This window comes from Mya arenaria, chromosome 11 (genome assembly GCF_026914265.1).
Source record: "Mya arenaria isolate MELC-2E11 chromosome 11, ASM2691426v1".
Classification (NCBI taxonomy): Eukaryota; Metazoa; Mollusca; class Bivalvia; order Myida; family Myidae; genus Mya; species Mya arenaria.
The window spans coordinates 63430166-63454535 of NC_069132.1; the positions used below are offsets into that span (position 1 = coordinate 63430166).

General features: G+C 33.4%; 1 protein-coding gene across 3 annotated transcripts in view; it reads left to right on the forward strand.

The window, feature by feature from the left end:
• The first annotated feature begins 518 nt into the window (after nucleotides 1-518).
• Nucleotides 519-24370, forward strand: part of LOC128209764 (probable tubulin polyglutamylase ttll-15) — a 29193-nt gene continuing 5341 nt past the window's right edge. The window contains exons 1-15 of one of the 3 annotated variants that reach the window (XM_052913961.1): nucleotides 519-645; nucleotides 5127-5188; nucleotides 9024-9254; nucleotides 10035-10190; nucleotides 11966-12085; nucleotides 15934-16009; nucleotides 17675-17744; nucleotides 19216-19299; nucleotides 19717-19801; nucleotides 20504-20582; nucleotides 21526-21634; nucleotides 22124-22190; nucleotides 22432-22559; nucleotides 23005-23110; nucleotides 24179-24292. In XM_052913961.1, coding sequence (XP_052769921.1) covers nucleotides 5153-5188; nucleotides 9024-9254; nucleotides 10035-10190; nucleotides 11966-12085; nucleotides 15934-16009; nucleotides 17675-17744; nucleotides 19216-19299; nucleotides 19717-19801; nucleotides 20504-20582; nucleotides 21526-21634; nucleotides 22124-22190; nucleotides 22432-22559; nucleotides 23005-23110; nucleotides 24179-24292 — 1461 coding nt within the window. In that variant the 5' untranslated portion in view covers nucleotides 519-645; nucleotides 5127-5152. Of the gene's footprint in view, nucleotides 646-805; nucleotides 949-5126; nucleotides 5189-9023; nucleotides 9255-10008; nucleotides 10191-11965; nucleotides 12086-15933; nucleotides 16010-17674; nucleotides 17745-19215; nucleotides 19300-19716; nucleotides 19802-20503; nucleotides 20583-21525; nucleotides 21635-22123; nucleotides 22191-22431; nucleotides 22560-23004; nucleotides 23111-24178; nucleotides 24293-24370 lie in introns of those variants that run through there. The other 2 variants (XM_052913962.1, XM_052913963.1) reach the window with 2 other exon arrangements.

Sequence of the window (24370 nt, forward strand, 5' to 3'; positions counted from 1 at the left end):
AAACATGTCGCTTTTATTGTCTCTAGTCTAATACTTCAGTCCGGATTTCGGTTAACTTCGATTAAAATGAGGGAAGCTCATTTCAAGTTAATTTGTATTTTGAAAACACTTAAACTATTTCTATATTCAATTGACACTTTATATTAGCAAACACATTTTGTTATCTACGACTCCGTTCACTGACAAAAAAGTTATTCCAAAAGAAAAAAAATCATTCAAATATCCTGGTGCTCACTGACTTCATTTTATAACCTTGCTACATATCTTACCCCCAGGATTATATATTTTCTCACAGATAGACCACAATAATAAACGGACAAACAAATATATTAAAACTATTAGTTTTATTCAGGACATAGCTACTAAACATCGTCAGATTCCACAAAGCGCTACTTTCTTTTTCATTCTGGACGGTTTCATCTTTAAGGGGAGCTCACTGCGTAGGAGAGCGACGTTTCAATAGAAAACTGTTTACTGCTGTTTATTTTTCTTTGGGTTGAAACAAAATTAGATAGACTCTTCTTTTGGAGGTTGCTGTCAAAAAAATTTTTATTGAGTAGCAGACAGCACAATTTCCCCGTTTTACTCTGTTAATTTTTATTGGGGATAAATGTTCGAGATGATGTGACACATGGATAAAAATCGGTAATAAGATTTTTAAAATATTTTTTTATTATATTATGTAGGTTATTTATCAGTACAGTTCATGTTTTGTATACCGGATTTGACTACACAGATGAATGGTTTCTCGCTTTCTGTCATAAATCTGATTATTCGAATTATGTTTGCCTTTGGCATTCATTTACATATAAAAAACAAAACACATTTTTGTAAAAGGAATTTATTCAAAATGGTTCAAAAAGTGTTGTTCCGTTAAACAGTTGAAACTTTTGAGTTTATAATACAGTCAGTGTATTAAAGGGATTGTTTCAGCGCAGATGAATTACTGTAAAAAAATATTTTTTTTTATAAACTCTGTGCTTTTCAAACATTGCATGCTAGGTTTTTTATATAAAGTTAAAAGGAGCTTTTAAATGGTAGACTGCGAAAGGGTGAGGCAAAATATACATTGTATGTGCTCCTATCATTTATTTATTGTAGTTTTAAGAATGATAAAGTAATGCATGAATATATTTCTCTTGCATTTTTATATGATTTTCAGAATATTGTTTTGATAATTTGTGTCTTAAAAGTATTACAATTCAGGTGCAAATCTGATGACTAAATATAGAATCATAAAATATTATACTTGAGCAGTCATTCAATGCAAATTTGATTAATCTGATTTTCTATAATTGATTAAACAATAAATTTCACATTGAAAGAACTGGAATGTACTATTTTATTTACATCACTTTTTGATGAATGAAATTGGCAAAATATTCATAACTGTAAAGCGTCACTACATAGCGGGCACTTTTTCTATGCTAATCATTTTTGACACCACATCAAAAGTTATTGCACAAGTAATATTAATAAATATATAATGATGTGATGACAAAATTTTGACATCAATTATGATTGCAAACAAGTGTATTATATTCAAATGTGACATCTTGAGTGCGAGGCTGCAAGGTAATGCAGAATATTCGTATTGGAATACCCCTCTCAGCTAGTTTTGATATCCTACAGAGATTAATGACCCTTGTAACGTTGGCGCATAAGGTCATTCAACCAAAATTTATGATCTTTGCTGATCTGGATATATATTTGCTTTGTTCAGTAAAATTAGAATTGTTTGATATTGTTTTTGTTTGTTCAAGAATATTACTTATTGCTGTGGACTTATTTCTGAAATGGGGAATTTGAGAGGCATTATTTTGTCCAAAAGAAAAGGGTCTGTCGCGTATGGAAGTAGCCAGGAACCAAATATGGCAATTTGTGAAGGGTAAAATGCCCCTGCCGCAATGTACATAGTTTAAATTTTCAATATGAAATGTTCAGAGAAAAAAACAACGTTGTTTAGTGCAAAGATAAAATGTTTACTTTGTGTTTATTGTTTACTTTGTAAAAAAAAGTTATCACAATAGTGTCTCATACCGCCATATACAGCTGTTTAAATACCTGTGCACATGTGTTGTATGTAAGAGCTGGGCACTTGCATTTTAAAGTAGCAAATGGTTTAAACATTTCACAATCTTATAGTTTAAATATAACATGAAATGAGTTTGTCGCACAAAATTAAAAAAATAAATACCTAACTAACATGTACTTACTCCTTGCATGTATAAATAAAAATAAAACATTTTGTGTATGTATGACACATGTATCATTTCAAAACAAAATATTTATAGAAATTAGGCACAATAAAAATAAAGTTGTGGTTCCTATTGCATTTAGACAGGCAATGTACATTGTAAGGAAACTATAATATTTGGAAAATTATTCTTTTGTGTAAAAAGCATGTATATCATGTATGGCCTTCAAATTTTGTGGGCCTGACCAACCTTTACAAATTTTTGCTGAAGACATGGGTCTCAGTCGCGATTTTTTTTGGTTTGGCTATATTGATATACACTATTTTAAGCATATCTAGCACTTTGATGGTGTGTTCTTTTTATCCCCCCGCCTTGAAAAGGCAAGGGGATATAGTAATGGTAGGCGCAATTCGGTGCGTGCGTGCATGCGTCTGCGTCCGTCCGTCCCACATTCATTTCTTTGCATCTCCTCTTCCATTTCGCGATTTCTACCAAACTTTCACAGATTGATGATCATAAAGTGAAGCAGTGCATATTGTCAGGCTTTTGCGATTCGACCATTTTTGAAAGAGTTATAGCCCTTTGTTTATTTTACATTTAAAATTGGTTTCTTCGCAACTCCTTATAAGTTTTTCATGCGCTTTCTACCAATCTTTCACAGATTGATGACTATATAGTGACGCAGGGCATATTGTCGGGCTTTTACCATTCGGCCATTTTTGAAAGAGTTATTGCCCTTTTTTTTACATTTAAAATTGATTTCTTCGCAACTCCTCTTATGTTTTTCATGCGATTTCTACCAAACTTTCACAGATTGATGACTATAAAGTGACGCTGCGCATATTTTCGGGCTTTCACGATTCGACCATTTTTGAAAGAGTTATTGCCCTTTCTTTATTTTACATTTAAAATTGGTTTCTTTGCAACTCCTCTTACGTTTTTTATGGGATTTCTACCAAACTTCTACAGATTGATGACTGTATAGTGATGCAGCGCGTATTGTCGGGCTTATGGATTCGGCCATTTTTGAAAGAGTTATTGCCCTTTCTTTATTCCTGAGAAGCTACTCTTACCATTGATTGGCTTTCGTTACAAAAAATGTCCCCATGAGGCGGGGGATATAGCTGTCTGTGACTGCTCTTGTTACTATTCAAACCATTGACTAGATTTGTGTGATTTCATAGATTAATTCTAAATAAATTAATAAACAATACCTTCAAACATTGTTCATTATTTTATTCTCATAATTTCATCATAATCCACAAATATATAATATGGAATACATAAATTTACTATAAATGAGGATTTACATTTATGATATAATGTTGACATACACATTCCAACAATAATTAACACAATTTACAAGTGTAACGTTTCTTCCCTAGCTAGCTCGGACACGCTACCTTAAATTAAACTATAAACCTATTCTCGGACTGCATTGTCCCAAAAATTAAGTATGAAATTAATATTATATACACGTGATTGACAATGATTGCTTACAAAACCGAATGATTAGAAATAATTGGTATGGTTCAAGAATCAACGTTCAATTATCCCAAAAGCAAGAATGAACAAACAGAAACACTACAACAACTTTGCTATAACTTCAAACAGGACCAGCATACAAAACGCTTATAAACCAATCACAATATATCAGCGAAACCCACAGTCCTAAATGTATAGCTTTTACGGGGAATCAAACCATTGACCCTGTTCCGTCTGTATCGCAATGATCCAGGCTTACTAAGAGGCCAAAAAGAAACCCCACGGATGTCCGAACCTGGAAACTAGAAGCTGTAGCGCAATGCTTCACTTTAATTCTCCTAGCCTCCAATAGTTCAGAACCCGCCCTAAACAGTACAAAAAGATACTTCAAAGCTTCCCTATATATTAACTTGATGTTCTCACATCGGCGTCGAGACCCGAACTAACTATTTCTATGCATTTCGCTTCTTATATACCCTAACATCACGTGACCAAAATGGAATGGTCCATTTTAACAAACACGATGGGCGAAACCATTATATATAACTAACGTTACAGAGTAGGGGTGTCAAGTTTATCAAACTTACGAAAAAGTAGAAAACTATTAAGAATACAACTTAGTTCGTATTAATAAATTATTTACTAGCTAAATTTAGACATTTAATACTAAAACCATAACATTAGTATTAAATACACGAAATCATCATAAAGAAGTCCTAGCGATAAAGCGAAAATCAAATACTCTACAAAATTTACTAAAACAGAAATGATTATTTTCCGGGCTCCGGACTACATGAATCCATGAACATTACACAAGTAAACTGTATCACCAATTAACCTTGTTCAATTAAAAGTGGCACATGTTTAATATTTCAAATAAATAATATATATTTTATTTAATATTCAAATTTAAACTTTTAAGATGCACTCTTACTCTCAAATAAGGTATCGCGATTAAATCATTTTTTTTAATATTCCAAAAAGGCTGAATAAATGTTAAAAACAATGGTTGACCGTTCTTAAGAAGGACACCAAGTTAATTTGAAAGAAATGAGCATAAAACACGGTATTTCTACCTTATGAGACTAAAGTAGACCAAAGTAAATCTTTTAGCACTCAACAATCATTTAATATTTTTGTGTTTTCAGCTTTTGAATATATGGTTACAATCTTGTTAGCAGTAATTAATACTTTTCATAAATGCATTATTTAGTAAGTAGTTAAAGGTTTATCATTCAAAATTTATGTTTGTTATCCATGTGTATGTATTGATTTTGAATAAGAGCATGACTTTAAAATTTAATCAGTCAGGTACCCATTACTTTTAAAAAAAAAGAGGAAATTACCAGACAAGTTGTTCATGTTTGGGCTAAAAAATTCAATTCAGTCAGATACCTGTAACAAAATTATTTCATTATGGCCTAATCACTTTTACAATTTCAGGCATTTACTGTGTGACATAATCCTTCATGGACACCAAGCGACTTCACAGTGATTCCTTCTCGGTAAGTTTATCCGTATAACATTTTATGATTAAGGGAACTTTTCTTCGGAATTAAAGAATGGATTGCATATTGCGTTCATTGTATTAAGTTGAGCTGTTTTGTCATTGAATATGAAAGGGTTATTAGTACTGTGTTTGGATCCGGGAAGGTTGTATTCAACTTGAGTTTACGGGTTAAATTAACCTACTCAAGTTGAATACAATCTAATAACCTGGTTTTAGTAGATTCGGATTTCACAAGTCCAGCAAAGTGAAATCAAAATCAGCCAAAACAATTATGAGAGTCAAATATGACTTTCTTGATCAAAATGCTAATAAACCTTGGTAACACACATTACTGGTTGAAGGCACTGAAAAACACTTTATTGCATAATATATTTTACACCTCAACTTTCATTCCTTAAATGAACTGCCTTTTGGCAATTGCGTTTATCATCCGATGAACGCAACGTCTTACGTTTGGATCGCAATTTATCGCATAACAGTATACATGATTTTTTTTATCTTTTTATTGTTTGTATTGTGTCAGCAGGTCCCGTAAAATAAATCAACATTTTAGAAAGCGTTAATTTATGATATGTTAAATGTATTGTTGCCATTAGTGTTTCAATTTGATGTTTAAAAGCGATTTCAAGTGGTTGATATTTTCCCGCGTTATTGTGACGTCATTTGATAAAATGTTTCTGGTTACAGTTGGGTCATTCTATTTACAGAATGGGTAAGAAAGGATTACCGAAAGGTTGTCTTAAATGAAATGAAGTATTTTTTTAACAATTCTTGAATGAAATAATGAACTATTGGTGTAAATATAAGTAATGGATGGTGGGATTGATGTCATTATCGGGGATATGACCGCAATTGGGCCGGTCACACACACTGACCAGCCCAACTGCGGTAGAATGGGGCCATGTTGCACTAGGTCACAAAAAGGGACAAGTGTACTTGTGATATGTATTGCTTGAAAATTTATGATGCATGTACGGTATATATTATAAAATATTTTATACACATTTTTACTTGAATATAATATTATAATAATACTAAACTAGTTCCATTAATAACACTCTTATCTTTACATCATTTTTTCATATTAAGTGCATGAGCTTTTAACAAACGTTGCCTAAACAAGGAAAAAATGAATATACAGGTACAAAAACGATAATTTTGTAATAAGTAAAAGGAAAGATTTTGCAATTATATCTTATCCTTTAAATTGCCTTCAAAGATAAAATTATAATAATATATAATTGTATGACGCTGATGTGTTGGATTATTTTTATCATATACTTTTTCTAGTAAAATATAAGGAAACTCACACCATTTAATTTCACCTTTTTTGGATATATGCTATTGGTTGTCCAGTTAGTGCAGTGGTTAGGTGACCCAGGTTTGAATCCTAGCATGGGTGCATGTGACTTTGGTTTATGATCACCAAGCTGGACATGTGGTTGGGGGTACTCCGGTTCCCTCCACAACACAAGACCACACTCTAGCATAACATGGTGCAAATGAGAGTGATAAATATTATGTTATTATGTCCCCCTTCGAAGAAGAGGGGTATATTGCTTTGCACAGGCATGTCGGTCGGTCGGTCAGTCGGTCGGTCTGTAGACCAAAGAAGTGATAACTCAACAATTCCTGGACGTATGGTCATCAAACTTGACATGAAGGTTGGGCCTGACCAGTAGATGAGCCCTATTGATTTTAGGGCTCATCGGGTCAAAGGTCAAGGTCACAGTGACCTTTAATGGTAAAATAATTTTAAAGCTTGTCCGAGTGATAACTCAACAATGCCTAGACCTATGGTCATCAAACTTGATATGGAAGTTGGGCCTGACCATTAGAGGACCCCTATTGTTTTTGGGGGTCATCAGGCCAAAGGTCAAGGTCACAGTGACAATGAATGGTAAAAGGATGTCCGAGTGATAACTCGACAATGCCTGCACCCTTGGCCCTCATTCTTGACTTGGAGGTTGGGCCTGACCAGTAGCTGACCCCTATTGTTTTTGGGCTCATGGGGTCAAAGATCAAGGTCATAGTGACATTGAATGGTAAAATGTTGTCCGAGTGATAACTCAACAATGCCTGCACCCATGGCCCTCATAATTGACTTGGAGGTTGGGCCTGACCAGTAGATGAACCCTATTGTTTTTGGGGGTCATCGGGCCAAAGGTCAAGGTCACAGTGACCTTGAATGGTAAAAGGTTGTCCATGTGATAACTCGACAATGCCTACACCTATGGCCCTCAAACTTGACTTGGAGGTTGGGCCTGACCAGTAGATGACCCCTATTGTTTTGGGGGGTCATCGGGCCAAAGGTCAAGGTCACAGTGACCTTGAATGGTAAAAGGTTGTCTGAGTGATAACTCGACAATGCCTGCACCCACGGCCATCAAACTTGAATTGGAGGTTGGGCCTGACCAGTAGATGGCCCATATTGATTTTAGGGGTCATTGGGCCAAAGGTCAAGGTAACAGTGACTTTGAACAATAAAAGGTTGCCCGAGTAATAACTCAACAACGCCTGCGCCCATGGCCCTCAAACTTGACTTGGAGGTTGGGCCTGACCAGTAGATGACCCCTATTGTTTTTGGGGGTCATCTGGCCGAAGGTCAAGGTCACAGTGACCTTGAATGGTCATTACTCGACAATGCCTGCACCTATGACCCTCAAACTTTACTTGGAGGTTGGGCCTGACCAGTAGATGACCCCTATTGTTTTTGGGGGTCATTGGGCAAAAGGTCAAGGTCACAGTGACCTTGAATGGTAAAAGGTTGTCTTAGTGATAACTCGACAATGCCTGCACCCACGGCCATCAAACTTGAATTGGAGGTTGGGCCTGACCAGTAGATGGCCCATACTGATTTTAGGGGTCATTGGGCCAAAGGTCAAGGTAACAGTGACTTTGAACGATAAAAGGTTGCGCGAGTGATAACTCAACAATGCCTGCGCCCATGGCCCTCAAACTTGACTTGGAGGTTGGGCCTGACCAGTAGATGACCCCTATTGATTTAAGGGGTCAGAGGTCAAGGTCACAGTGACCTTGAAAGCAAACTCTACAATTCCTGGACCTATGGTCATCAAACTTGACATGAAGGTTGGGCCTGACCAGTAGATGACCCCTCTTGACTTTGGGGGTCATCAGGCCAAGGTCAAGGTCACAGTAACCTTTAACGCAAAAAAGTTAACAAATCTTCTCCCAGTGATATCTCAACAATGCCTGAATTTATGATCCATCAAACTTGACATGTAAGTTGGGCCTGACCAGGAGATGACCCTTATTGATTTTAGGAGTCATTGGGTCAAAGGTCAGGTCACAGTGACCTTGAATGCGAAAATGTTTCAAGTGATAATTGAACAGTGCCTGCACCCATGGCCCTCAAACTTGACTTGGAGTTGTGTATGACCTGTAGATGACCCCTTATGATTTAAGGGTTCATTGGATCAAAGGTCAAGGTTACAGTGACCTTGAACGAAAAATGCTTGTCTGTGTGATAACTTGTCAATGCCTGCACCCATGGCCCTCAAACTTAACATTTAGATTTTTGGTGACCAGCTGATGACTACTTTGAGGTCATAGAGTCAAAGGTCATGGTTATAACACACTCTATCCTCAAACTTTGAATGGTCATAATCTTAAACTGCCTCAACGGCATACAATGTTAGCGACAAATCAGCTGTCATTTCGGTCCATGCATATTTCATTCAATTGTCCATATAATCCTGACAACATGGCGCTCAGGGGGGGCATAATGTTTGACAAACATCTCTTGTTATACTTTGTTTCACAATGCTTGTAAAATAAATATGCTAAAACTAAACTATATAAAATTTCAGGGTGAGTTCCATCACCAGAAGAAGAAATCATGCCGGGTAACGAGACTAAACATCTTGGTCGGCATTGTCCTGTCAGTCGGGCTGCTGTTGACGGCATTGAACGTGTACGAACTTCAGCAGATGCGCGAGGAACACATGTTACACCGAGATGACCATCCCATAACGATTGTGGAAGGCAGTATGGGCCGAAGTCCAAATAATTCCCCTGTTGTCTGGATACTTGGAAAACATGTGAGTGCTTGATCTTAGTGGTTCAGCTTTTTTACATAATGAAGCTTGAATGAAACAAGAGAAATTCCTTGTGATTCTTAATAGGTTCCTTTCCTAATCTTTTTAAACATTTAAAATACCAATTTTATATTAATTTATGTATTGGTATCAAAAGCAAGAGGCCTAATTATTCACTTATTTATATTTTAATGTCTAATTTATAAATATGCTGTTTAAAATACAGATTCAGTCATTTCACTTGCTTGATACATTTTTGGTATATTTTTAATGATCAAACATTCAGTCAACACGTTTTTATTCCACACAGAATAGCTATCAGACATCTGTTAAGTCTGTATATAAACATCCGTTTTATAGTTCTACAGAATTAGTTCAGGGTTTTTTTCCATATGGACCATAATTTATTTCCTCCTATATTTACCATGTTTTATTTCTTCACAGATCAACATGTTTTATTTCCTGGCAGATGGACCATGTTTTATTTCCTCTAACATATGAACCCTAATTTATTTCATCACAGATGGCCAATGTTTTATTTCATCACATTAAGCACATTCTTTATTTCCTCACAGATTGACCATGTTTTATTTCCTCACAGATTGACCATGTTTTATTTCCTCACAGATTGACCATGTATTATTTCCTTACAGATCATCCTTGTTTTATTTCCTCACAGATTGACCATGTTTTATTTCTTCACAGATTGACCATGTTTTATTTCCTCACAGATCAACCATGTTTTATTTTCTCACAGATCAACCATGGTTTATTTCCTCACAGATGGAAACTGGCTACCTTACACATGTGAAGACCGTGTTTGAACGCCTCGGTTTCCACGTTACAAATGGTGAAGATGACTGGGATGTGTTGTGGGCTCATGATTACCCGTTTATCACCATGAAACACATCATGACTCGATTGCAGCCTCATCAGAGGGTTTGTTTGAGTATTTTTTGGTTGCTACATTTAGTGATGTTCCAATAATCGATTTAATTGAAGATTGATTGATTGGGCCTGAACTTGGCCACAATCATTTGTATTTGGTCAAATTTGATCATTGTTGTTTTTCTTCTTTCCTCTTGTTATTTGCGTTTGGTTAATTTCAGCCAATTTTCTCCTCGAGTTAATTTACTTATTCAGAAGTGTTCAGTAGTTATCATTAACAATATGACCAAAAGCAACAACAACAACTTGCCCTCAATGCAGCATACATTCTATTAATAGATTAGGTTACAGCTTTTTCTGGTACCCGACCCTACGCATTTAGCTTTAAATAAATGGTTCCACTGCCATGGAAATGCTTGAAAACAGCAGCCAAGCGATATTCTTACTGAAGCTGGAAACCAACAGTCACGTGCCCTTTCATAGGCAACCTCTTATACCATCCCTAAAAACACAGTGCTGATGCGCTGTAATAACTTCAAACATACACACAACGTAAGCATAGTAAAAGAAAGCGAGTTATTGTACAAGAATAAAACTGCAATTACGGTTATGTAAAAAACAATTGAACTATCGATAATTGGTTACTTGAGTGGAACCGATTATCGATAGTCAAACTGGAACCAATTACCAACACTAGCACATAAAATGATGATCTTCAATAGCTCAGAGTTGGGACTGGCAAAATGACTTAATTAAATTTTGAAGTCTGAGAACAATATAAAATGGAAAGGTTACAACGTTTAATTTTACACTTCGTGGCCGTCTTTTAAATACACATATCATACAATCACTTTATCCAATTAATTTTTCTGGAGAAGTTACATAATTTATTTCTAAGAGCTTTATCGGCCAGTTTTGGTATATTTTATTAAAAATTTAGTTGTTATACTTAAAATTGATTTTGTTTGTGACACTTAGCTAAAAATTAATTTGAAATTCTCAATCGATATTTTGATAAAGGCACAGTGTTTAAAGATGGTCCCATTTGTATTCATGTTAAAAGAAATTAACTGAAATAATAATAATAATTTAAAATTTAAATTATGAACAGTATATGCAATTAGACAATACCAGCATAATATTATAATGTGATTGTATCATAAACCATGATAAATGTTTTCCTGAAGTTTCTTTTGAAGTTTGTATAATTTAGGATCCTAAGAAGCAGTTCATATATCAGTTGTCGTATGTCCATCAACACGACGTTTCCTTATTTACTGCCATTGTGATATATAGTGTATGAATTACAATACTTTACTTTTAGACTATGATTAATTTAAAACGTATGCTTTAATGACTTCAGATTAATTCTCTGATGCCTCTGAAAGTTCATACTTAAAATGACATATCTGTCATATTTACCACACACACATACTTAAAGTTGAAGCTAAAAGGTTAATAAGTTGAATAGTTAAAAAAAAAGGTTTGCATAATGTTCATGTTATTATAAAAAAGTCAATTTTTTTACTGTGTGTTTGTGTGTGTCCTGTCTGTCTGCCTGTTTTTGAGTATGATTTTTATCTGTGTGTGTATGTGTCTGTCTGTCCGTGTTTGTCTGTGTCTGTGATAAGTAATGAATAGTTTGTGTGGCATTTCCATAAAACCCTATTTTTAGACATGGGTATGTAGCTACATTTTTTTAATATTTTCTATTTCCAGTTAAAAAAAGGGGCATAAATGTTTGAGAGTGGGAAGGAAATGCCAAACCAACTATTCATCATTTGTGGCCTTACGAGGTAAATTAAACGAAGGCATCTATATTTCAGGTAAATCATTTCCCCGGGTCGGGGTTTATCACCAATAAAGGCCATCTGGCGACCATGCAACTGGAGGCGTTTCCACGATGTTTCAGGGTTCCAAAAGACAAGGAGAAGCTGTTGGAATATGTATGTTTGAATTATGATGAATATATGAAACATTTACATGCAGTGTGCATTTTGCCTGCTCAGTTTGACAACACACATGATGCCACAGCAAAATAAAACTTACCGTAAATGTCCTATTTTTTTAACAATAAATTAACATACCAGCCTTTCAATAAGTTAACATACCAGCCTTTCAATTTTAGATTTATTAGAATTATAATAGACTGAAACATGCATGCCCTAATAGACACACCGAGGGTCTTTTTGTAGGTCTATTTTTGGATTCTGTGACATGAACTTTGTAAACCTTAATGTTTAACTAAAAAAATCTGATAAATTCTGATGAAAAGCATTCCTATGGCTGCCATTTTTGGGCACCTGCTGACTTCATGCATTAAAGGAAAAAACATTTTTGTACTCGATGACAGTTGTGATAAACATTGCCACATTGCCGTAATGAATATATTAATATATTGAAGCATAAACAATTGATTTACACAGAATGGGATGTTTACAGATACTGCATGATTGTTATTTCATTTTTTTGGCTACAATTTAGAGAATTTTAAATAGTTGCTGATGGGGTAAAAGGGTTCTCTTGAAGTGCACGGGGTTCTCAAAAAGACATATACGGTATTTATTGAAACATGCACCCTGTGCATTTAATAGAACACATACAGTATTTATTAAAACAATAAGCATAGTAAATATACCACTATTATAAATGACTTTCAATTTTAGATTTAATGGAGAACAATAAAACTTAAATTTAGAAAATTTTAAAAGATTCATTTTACTGATGATTCGGTTTAGTATATTTGATTTATAGAAGGCATTTATAATGGGCAATTTGAAATTTATCAAAATAGATTGCCTTTTGGTGACGAAAAACTTTTTTGCTTAGGAAACAATTACAGGTAGTTATTGTTAAAAAAAACTTCAAGAAAATGTTACAGTAATATTCTATATATAAAGTTGAAGGTTATTATAATGCATCAATGATTTCATTAATTAACTTTTACAAACATTTTTTTTTTGTAAGATTTCTGTCAGAATGCCCAAAATCGTAAATTGCAAAATCTGTCAACTAAGTAACAGAAAAGAATAGTGCATTATCTTAGGACAGCTCTAATTGGAATTTATTACATGTTTTAGCAAAGCTTGTGATAATAGTTGTCATGTTGCAAGAAAATATGTCACAAATCTAAACCAGCATGTCTGGACATTTGAGTGATGGTTTTATAATAGTTTGCAACATGTTGTCAAAAGGAAGACCTAGATGTGTCAGGTCATGTCATGCATTGTATAATTAATGTTGTGTTAAAATCACCTAATAAATTAAGGTCTTACTGTCCTAAGGAAAAGGTTTTGTCAATGATGAACTGCTATTTAGAGGAAAAGGTTCTTCAACATTAAACTATATGTGGAGAATGGTTTCTTCAATGTTAAACTGAATTTTGCTCTTAAAAATTAAACTAACTGTACTTGGAGAATGGTTATTTCAATGTTAAACAATACTTATGGAATGGTTTAATCAATGTCACTAAATGTTAAACTCCCAATACTTGGAGAATGGTTTCTTCAATGTTAAACTGAAATTGGAGAAAGGTTTCTTCAATGTTAAACTGAAATTGGAGAATGGTTTCTTTAATGTTAAACTGAAATTGGAGAATGGTTTCTTCAATGTTAAACTGAAATTGGAAAATGGTTTCTTTAATGTTAAACTGAATTTGGAGAATGGTTTCTTCAATGTTAAGCTTTATTGGGAGAATGGTTTCTTCAATGTTAAGCTTTATTGGGAGAATGGTTTCTTCAATGTTAAACAATGCTTGGAGAATTGTTTCTTCAATGTTAAACATTATGCTTGGGGAATTGTTTCTTCAATGTTAAACATTATGCTTGGGGAATTCTTTCTTCAATGTTAAACAATGCTTGGAGAATTGTTTCTTCAATGTTAAACATTATGCTTGGAGAATTGCTCTTCAATGTTAAACAATGCTTGGAGAATTGTTTCTTCAAAGTTAAACATTATGCTTGGAGAATTGTTTCTTCAATGTTAAACAATGCTTGGAGAATTGTTTCTTCAATGTTAAACAATGCTTGGGGAATTGTTTCTTCAATGTTAAACAATGCTTGGAGAATTGTTTCTTCAATGTTAAACAATGCTTGGAGAATTGCTCTTCAATGTTAAACAATGCTTGGAGAATTGATCTTCAATGTTAAACAATGCTTGGAGAATTGTTTCTTCAATGTTAAACAATGCTTGGAGAATTGTTTCTTCAATGTTAAACAATGCTTGGAGAATTGTTTCTTCAATGTTAAACAATGCTTGGAGAATTGCTCTTCAATGTTAAACAATGCTTGGAGAATTGTTTCTTCAATGTTAAACAATGCTTGGAGAATTGTTTCTTCAATGTTAAACAATGCTTGGAGAATTGTTTCTTCAATGTTAAACAATGCTTGGAGAATTGTGTCTTCAATGTTAAACAATGCTTGGAGAATTGTGTCTTCAATGTTAAACAATGCTTGGAGAATTGTGTCTTCAATGTTAAACAATGCTTGGAGAATTGCTCTTCAATGTTAAACAATGCTTGGAGAATTGTTTCTTCAATGTTAAACAATGCTTGGAGAATTGTTTCTTCAATGTTAAACAATGCTTGGAGAATTGCTCTTCAATGTTACCGGTAAACTGAATAAGGGAATGGTTTCTTCAATGTTAAACTGAAGATGGGAATGGATTCTTCAATGTTAAACTGAATTTGGGAATGCAGGTTTCTTCAATGTTGAACAATACTCGAAGAAATGCTTATTCAATATTAAACTGTACATGGAGAATGGTTTCTTGAATTTTAATTCATGTCTACAATAATAACGTCTTTTGTATTTTTATAAATAACCTGAAAGGAAAAAAACACGTGAACAAACTTACAGCGGAACTGTTTGAATGCAATGTAACATATTGTAATGAAAGTCGAAAGTGATTACTCGATAAGTAATCAATGGGTAAAAGCACTTGAAACAGTTATTATTTGTCTTGGTTGGGATAATTTGGTATTTTCATTCTTATAATATTTTATAGCTCTTTTATATGATACTAAAACATTATTGATAAATATAAATTTGCGCTCATTCTTTTGTTGAATTATTTATTTCTTAGTAAATAGTGTGGCAGGGCAATTGACTTTACTACTAGCATTAAAGAGACTCCGAGAGCGTTGATATTTAAAAAGAACAACATTTTTCAAATTCATTTTATTATATGAACAATTAGTTACCAAACCACAACAGGTAAACATGCATTTTATTAATTTGTGGTAAATCTAATACTGAAATAAATTATATTTGAAAAATCTTTGTTTTACGGCAAAATAGAGAACTTACTACAAGTTTATAGCTGTTGCATTCTAAATAATGAGCAAAAAAACACTAAGAGACTTTTGGTGATGTTTGAAATCTGGCTCTATAAAACATGAATGAGTCACTTTTATTGAATATTTTTCAAATATGAAAAACACTTATTAAAAGGACTAAGAAATCTTATTTGTTAATTCCCTTACAAAATGCTATATTTGTACGCATTTACTGAGATAAACTGTTGGCCCATTTATTTGGTAAATACATACTGGAACCACTTAAACTAGCTTAGTGATTGATATTATATTTTGTATACTGAGCCTAATATAAGCCTTTGCTTAAAAATATGGTTACACCTGATTTAAATCAGTTATGGCTAATCCCATTTGATGCAATATGATTTTGACCACTGAGTATTTTGTAAAATTATTAAAAATAAAAAGTCACTCTTACGATATTCAACCAAATTGAATGAATATGTAACTTTCGGCTAACAAATAATTGTCAAATTTCAGGCCAAATCACATCCAGAAACTATGTGGGTCCAGAAAAATAACAACCACCGAGGAGTTCGGATAAAACAGCTGGATGGTTGGTATCAGTTCCATCATGCATGTATAAACTTACAAATAGATTTAATATTTAGCATAGAAGAATATATATAAGGCCATTTAAAAAAAAAAAAGATCTGAATTGTTGATAAAAAAAAATCTTAAATTTTTAGGAATTCGCAAATAGTAACAAGTTCATTTTTTTACTCCCTCAACTTTATTTTATTTGTCAACAATTGAAAGAAATATTATGCAAAATACACATAAAACAAAGATTGACTTTCGAAACTGGCCCCAGGTTCTATAGTTATCTTATATCTTTGTATGTAGGTAAATGTTAGAAAGCACAATTGTATACTGGGGAAATATACAGCCATATGCAGACTAAGTTTCATGGGTGTGTAAGTTTATTTATACTCACACTCAGGAAAAGACCATTAGGCTAGTGCTCTGAAAGGAACATTAGTCAGCATATAAGGTTTTTAGAGCATTATAAGTGCACAGACAGTATGTAACCCTGGTTAGAGCTACCCTGGTACTTTAACGTGCACAAGTGTATAACACTGTCACACAGGACCTCCATTTAACGTCCCTCCACCAAGAAAATAAGTAATTTTTAAGTGGTGCAGTGGGAAACGAACCTGCAACCCCTGCATTGACAGTCAAGTGTGTTACCACTAGGCCACTGATTCGCTTAATTTTCACATGAACCATGGTAACAGGTCATATTACAGCCTTGCCAAGGGTTATTGTCATTCCATGGCACACTTCACACATTGCCCTCTGTCTTTGATTCAACCATTTATTGTCCTATTAGCAATACATCTGTATAGATATTGTCACATATAAGCCAGACCTGTTGATTGATTATCATTTGTGCATGCTGCGTTATTATCACAAGTTAACTACTGACTGTCGGCAGTTTATTACCTCTTTCTGGTCAACGTCTATTAGATCTAGTTCCTTGTCAGGAATATTGAAAAAAAAGAAAATTGATCACAGTGTCTTTGCATTTCCATGATGTGATGTTGAAATGTATCATTAAGATTAATAATATATATAAATGTACTTGATATCTCAAGGCCTTGGTGCTATTTTTCCACTCTCTTTTTTTTGACAAATGAGCTTTACCAAAAACATTACAGTGCAGTAAAGTTTTATCTGAAAATATTTTAGGTGGTAAAAAGATCTTAAATTAATTGTTGAAACACCACGAACATCTCAATCAACAAAATTAATTAAAGTAATTAAATGAAGGTAAGGTAAATATGTCTTTCTCAAGTTCATCATCAGAACTCTCCATTTTCTCCCAAGTCTGATCATAATGTTAGCTGAAACATGATTTTACAGCATCACCCATATGACCATAACTTTCGGCAATCACTAAAAAGTACTAGTGATGTCAATGACGGTCATAGCAGTCATAGCGTCCATATCCTGCCATGCAGGGAGTGGGAGGTGGGAGGTTGTAATTCCGCTATCTTTATAAAATTGTCAAAAATAATAGTGTTTAATTTCTTGAATAAGACTCGCTAAACTCTGTTTGGTATAAAATAATGACCATTTCTTACTTAAATCATAGAAAATCAGTTTGCGTTTTTATCACATCACCTTTTAGACTTGAAAATTCAGTTTATTCAGGCTTCACTGTATGAAATTGGTACCGAGACTTAACTTATGTAAATTGTTTGTTTTGTTTTTGCAGAGCTTGACTTTGAGTCAGAGGGATCTTTCGTTCAGGAATTTGTTGCCAAACCACTTCTCATTGATAAAAGGTTCATATATATTTACACATGTATTGTACAAAAAATAATAGAAATATCTGGTGAAAGCTCTTTGGCAATTTGCAGGCTGAGCTCTATTTGGGGAGAGCACAAAAAACATCTTTAACCTTTTTTTTTGGTTTAAACAATATTTATTTCGATATAATATTTACAATTAAACCAGATTTTTTAAAAAGCGCTTTTGGAAACAAAATAGCTTAGTTTATTTATGGGATGAGAGTGCGAAACAGTCACCTGGTTTTAACAGCTCATATTACTAATAGATTGAAGGTTTTCTGTGCAAAAGATATCCCACAACAGTGCTGTCCATAAAGCAGCTAAATTCTGGCCACAGGGAGCTTCAAAGGCCTGTCATGTAACATGATGTTGAATTATTACTGGACTTAGAATGCTCTTGATCTAACTGCTTAAAGGTGAATATCCACAATATTACAAGTAATGAGGACAGTCTGATGTATAAACATTCTTTTACCATCACTCACACAAATATATGAGGCCAACGTAGTTAATTTATCTAGAGATATTATTATTAATCAATGGATACAGCTTACTACCAAACAAGGTAATTTACAAACAAATTTATCAGGGCTTCATTAAGTGCTGCAACACTGATCATGGAACTTGTGTATCTGACAGTGAAAACAATGTAAACACAGATTTATATTTTTTTTAATTAATATAAGAGGAATGCCAATCTCAGCAAGATTTGCCTTTAAGGATGGTGCCCATGTTTTATCTGTTAGGCAAACTTAAGTTCTATTATAATTGAATATAACTTACAACATGGTGGTGGATGACACTTATATATTGTTATTTGTTTCTTTTTTGAGGTGTGATTTACTAATGATTAACCTTAAAAGCTAATTGGTAGTTATGTGTCTTTTGATAAAATGGGCTATATGATGGAAAGTATATGTGGCAGGAGGGCTGCAGCAGATGGTATTCGCTAAGTGATCAGCAATCTAACTTGAGGAGGTTTTGTCTGATCATCACCAAACTTTTGACGCTATATATGGACAGAATATCTTGGCAAAGTTTGATAACCAATGTTACCTCAGTCTCCTCAGAGTTATTGCCCAAAAATTATACAAATTTACTTTGTACCTCTTGCCAGAGGTTTATATTTGAATGTATGACTTCTGGCCCCATTTTCTCCAAACTTCTTAAGCTTAACAGGCTTAAGTAGCCAAAATACATACTTAAATTGGATGTTGATACATGAACAATGGTTTATTGTGATTATCATAAAGATAATTCCTTTCTAAAAAATAAAAACTCTCAAAGAAGTAAATATAACACAAATTAATGAAAAACAAAAATAGTGAGCTAGCTTAATCCTGTTATAAAGGACTTAAGAAGTTTTGAGAAATTGACAACTGGGCTTGTCCCTGTAATTTTCATTGTATTATCAAAAAGCAAACAGTTATAATTATGACCGGCATTTTTTGTTATAATATTGCAGGAAGTTTGACATAGGTGTGTATGTAATCTTGACGAACCTTAATCCATTGAGAGTCTACATCATCAATGATGACGCCTTGTTCAGGTAAGACGTTGTATGGCATTCAATTTATAAAGTGCTGATGTTAAGGTGTTTCCTTAAATTGTAACTTCTGAAAGAGACATTTGATTTAAATTTTGAATCCATAATTTAAAAAATAGTATCAGTGACATTAACAGGTAATAGTTACATCATTAAATTGCAATGGTGTTTTGAAACCTAAAACAATATATTATATTTGTAAAAAAGCCAAGGGAGATAACCAGATTGTCCAAAATCAGAATTTAAACAAACTTTTCAATTATAATACTATCCAAAATAAAGGCATTTTTTTTTAAAGTCGAACAGCCCTTCTACCTAGAATATTTTTGTGTTTGGTATACCGTTACGCAAAACACTTTGAGCATGGATTCATTTCAGAGAAACTAATTTCCCATGTTTTTGCCTTTTTCTAAATCTCAGGTTTTGCCCGGAGGAGTACTACCCCTTTGATAAGAACAATGTGAACAAGTATGTGGTCCACGATTCCTATACTCCCATGTGGAAGGTGGGTTTAATCTTTACAAAGTTTATTCACACTATTATAGAACTTTTTGTTCCAAATATCGACTACTCCATCATTTATTTATTTTTTTTTTACATAAGTACAGTTATATTACATAACAATCATGAAACTCATGAATATTATACAGTTATTGACTATTCAGCCATTGAAAATGATCTGATATTGGCTATATGTGTCTTGATCAAAATGGCTTTCTGCAGTATATATCGCATCATATTCAATGGCTTGTCAACATGTGTTTTGTTATGGGACAATTTATTATTAAGATGCCAACTCGTGTTTTATCCCATTAGCTCAAAATTTGTTGTATACCAGCTTCATAATCATCTTTATATATCATTACCTGCATCAATGAATTTGAAGAGGAAACAAAGAACCAGCCCGTAAAAACATTGAATTTATTAATAGAATGATGTTCTATATTTAGATTAATATTATATTATCTGTCAGGAGAAATGAGAGACAGTCTATTTATAGAGAATGTAATTAATATGCTTAGCTGATGTTTTTGAAATTTAATATCAATCTTATGACTAGCAATGGCTGACTTAAATAAGGACACACAAATTTGATATATTTTTTTGTTTCTTTTTGTCTAATAAGCTCATTGATGCGATGCACTAAGCCTATTTGTGTGACTGTTTTAAACTCAACTTTTGAATGGTCAGATTATTTCTATTTTAGATTCCTTCTCTGAAATCCATGTACACCGACCAAAAGTACAGTTACAAGGAATCTTTCAACAGGCATATGATAAATTCAGGTATTTTATGGTCTAATACCAGGGTAATTAATTTGTCACCTTTGCAGCATCATTCACACATAGAGATAACTTTGACTGGCAGCATCATGGTTTTCGTTCAGAGGCTGCATTCAATCAGCATCTTAGTGAATATTTTTAACTTAGTGAGAATTTCATAATTTTTGACATTGATTATTTTAAACTGTTATTGACCCCCTACTTTTCATCAGATTTACTTATATGCATATATTGTTTAGACCATTTTCTTACTTATTTTCATATTTTTGGTGTACAAACACAGATCTTTTTCTTAAAAATCAAATTAGAAAATAATTTGAAAATTGTTACTAAGATGCATATTGAATACAGCCACAGATCATTAACTTTTGAGCAACTTGGTGTAGAATCCCCATCAAAATAATTCTATTTGATACTCTGTAAGTCATAATTATGTAAAATGAAAGAAAAACATAGTTAATAACACCATGTAAGCAATGTTACATGGAAAAAATGTTTGATGATGCTCAGGTGTTGATATAGGGCCATGCTGGCTCTCTTAATGTTTATTAAAGAAATGTTTATTTAAATATCCAGTGATACAATAATATTTCTATGCAAAAATTTGCTAGCATTTTGCTCGTCCATTTTTTTTGAGAATAAAGTCATTATCATTATTGTTGTCCTAGGCTTGAAATAACTTGCAGTGTGGCAATAAGTAAAAAATATTCAAGGTTTTCAAATGAAAACTTGGTACACATGTTGCCAACAGCAAAACAAACTTTGACAGCAATGCCCATAACTCTGGTTTTAATTACTAGTGAGTTAAACCCTTTATGGCATAAAAAACATTAGACAAGCATTCGCATTCGTTTCTTAAGGCTCTTGTCAGATATTGCTTCTAAAACTGATAATTATTATTAAATTTTCATTTAATGTGTGAATGTAAATACTTCTTCTCTTCCAGGTTACAATGTTACAAAAATCTGGAGCGATATTCATGAAACAATCCAGGCAGTGTATCGGAAGAAACAAGCTGTTTTGATACAAGCAGGCACGAAATATAAATCAACAAGGTTTGGATGATTTCAGAATATAAATTAATTGTATTAAATGCTACGATTTTGTACACTTTACATCCAGGCTCTAACCATATTGCTTGCATTATGAATATTTTATGTCTGAAATGTTTTTTGATTTTGTTTTTGAAAAGTTACAGAAATGTTGATATATTATTTACATCTATGATGTTTATTCATGTGTTTTGTACTTTGATGTATTCTATATATATACATGCACATGATTATATTTGTGCATTTTGTATGATTTGTATGATGTATATGAAATAAGTACGTATGTATCATGTACCTGTACATGTATTCTGTATATGAATAATGCCTATGTATCACGTTTATGTATATGTACATGTATATTGCATAATGCTCATAAAAGGATTTCTATTTTAAGTGTAAATATGGTCTTGAAGGTCATAAATGATGTTTTACATGAAAGGAAAAAAAAATCTTACTTCTATAATAAATGTTAAATGTTAAAATACATTCCAGGAACTTTTTTGAACTGGTGAGGTTTGACTTTGTGTTGGATGAAGACCTGAAACTCTTTCTTATGGAGGTAAGGACAGTGACCTGTTTTAGCCCTTTTAGGTATTTTTAACATAGAAATACTTATGATTGCATGGTTTAAATCACCAGAAAGTTGTTTTTTAATGATAATTAATTCAATTTATACTTCATGTACATTTCATACTTATTTGTTGAAACAAAATTTAAATAATTAAAGAAAATATTACAGAAAAAGAACATCAAATCAAATGAGCACTGTTGTAAAATTGAACTTTTTCATGTGTTTCCAGGTGAATATGTCTCCTAACCTCTCCACCAACCATTTCAAGGGGAATAAGCGGCTCTACCAACATGTCATGTATAATGTGCTCAGGGTCTCTAGAGTTGCCTCCCTTGTACATAACCATTTTCACAATAGGTATTTGAGTTAGATTTTTACTTTTAGAGCTTTGTCAATTATAATGCTCACGCCATTGTCATATCCTTTTTAAAGAAGCATCAGGCCATTGTGGTAAACATTGATTGTTGTTAAAGAGACAACAGAACAATGGTTTGTCTTTATACGCTTGTTAAACCACATTAAAGCAATGTACAGTCAAACCTATTGGCTTGAACTCCCAGGGACTGGTGAAAATACCTTGAGCCTCGGGAAATTTGAGTCAAGCGAGAATGCTTACCCAGTACCTTTAGTTTACACTCAGTTTGAGCCAACGAGGAAATCGAGCAAAGCGAGTTCAATCTAATAGGGTTTGACTGTATACGACATGATTTTGATATCATGCAATTTTTACAAATTGATTATAAACATACATTAATATCACAGTATTTTGGGTATAAGGTTCTTTGTTTTACATTAACTTCAGTGACAATGATGCTGATGAGATGTTGGCCTCTGACAAGGAGATCACGGTGTTCTCCGAGTGGTGTTCTGCATCAGAGTGTCAAGGGACGACGCAGTGTTCTGTCATGGTAAGGCGCTGTGATTGAGTAAAGTCTGCATTTCTTAGTCAAGATAACTGTATGCTCAAATGAAAGGATAGCTCTTTGATGAAATACAAGCCCTGAGTCTGAGTCAGACTCCTTAGTCCATATTTGAGGCTAAGACAAATGTGTGAATACGGGCCAACACTTGGTCTTTTTGCTGAAGCAGGAACCATACAAATGAATGATTTTTTCAATGTATGCTCAGGAGATAGAATAGCTCTTTGATGAAATGCATCAGGATTCTGGTCCCAATATCACAAATACTTAAGTCAAAACTCAAACTCAATCTCAAGTCATTTACAATATAACATCAAAATTTATTGAAAAAAAAAATGTTTTTACACATTTTTTAAACCCTATCTATCATTGAATATGTTGATTGAAACCTTTGGTCTAGTTTCCGATGGAAAAATATTCTACTGTCAAAAACGTACTTGAGTACAAATCATTGCCTTTTAACAATTTCTCAAGTATATTTTTTGCTCTAGAATAAGATTTCTTTGAAATTTTGTCAAATTTTGGTTTAACACATTCCATGAGAAAATAAGTTTACAAAAAAGTATAAAAACATGCAAGACTTTGAACAACACTATGTGGTAAAATGAGTTGAGATTGAGATTTGACATTAGTATTTTTGTGATATTGGGGCCAGGTTTTATTGCCCAAGTAGGAACAACTGAAATCAGTACTTGTGTCTAATGTGAAAGCCCTTAAGAAGACATTCCAATCTCTGTCTCTGAAAACAGGGAGCAAGACCTACAGCACTATACCACAAAGCCTCTAATAATTATGCATCAATGTATCATATGTACACTTAATTTTGATTTATGGCATCAATCCCCCCCCCCCCGCTAATTAAAAAATGTAGAGATAGGTTTGCTAAGCAGAATAAAGCTCAAATCATCATCTGAATTGAAATGGATTTGAAGATGTTGCAAACTATGGTCGTATATTTTTCTGGTCACATTTTAATATTTGTGACAGTGTTTTTTTTTTATCTGATTTGCAATGTCATTAATAAAGTCTCATGAGAAACCCATTTTCATGTTACAGAAGTGTCGTCTGTGCAGCCACTGTTTGGAGTTGTCTTTGAGGACATCATTGAAGGATGCGTACCTGGAGCATTACAACAAGGGCGGCTGTATGAGAATATTCCCTCCTACAATGGTAAGTCCTTAGTTCTATTAAGATGCAGGTATTTTATTTGTCTTTGTATCTGATGGCTCAGGAATCTTCCCACCCCCC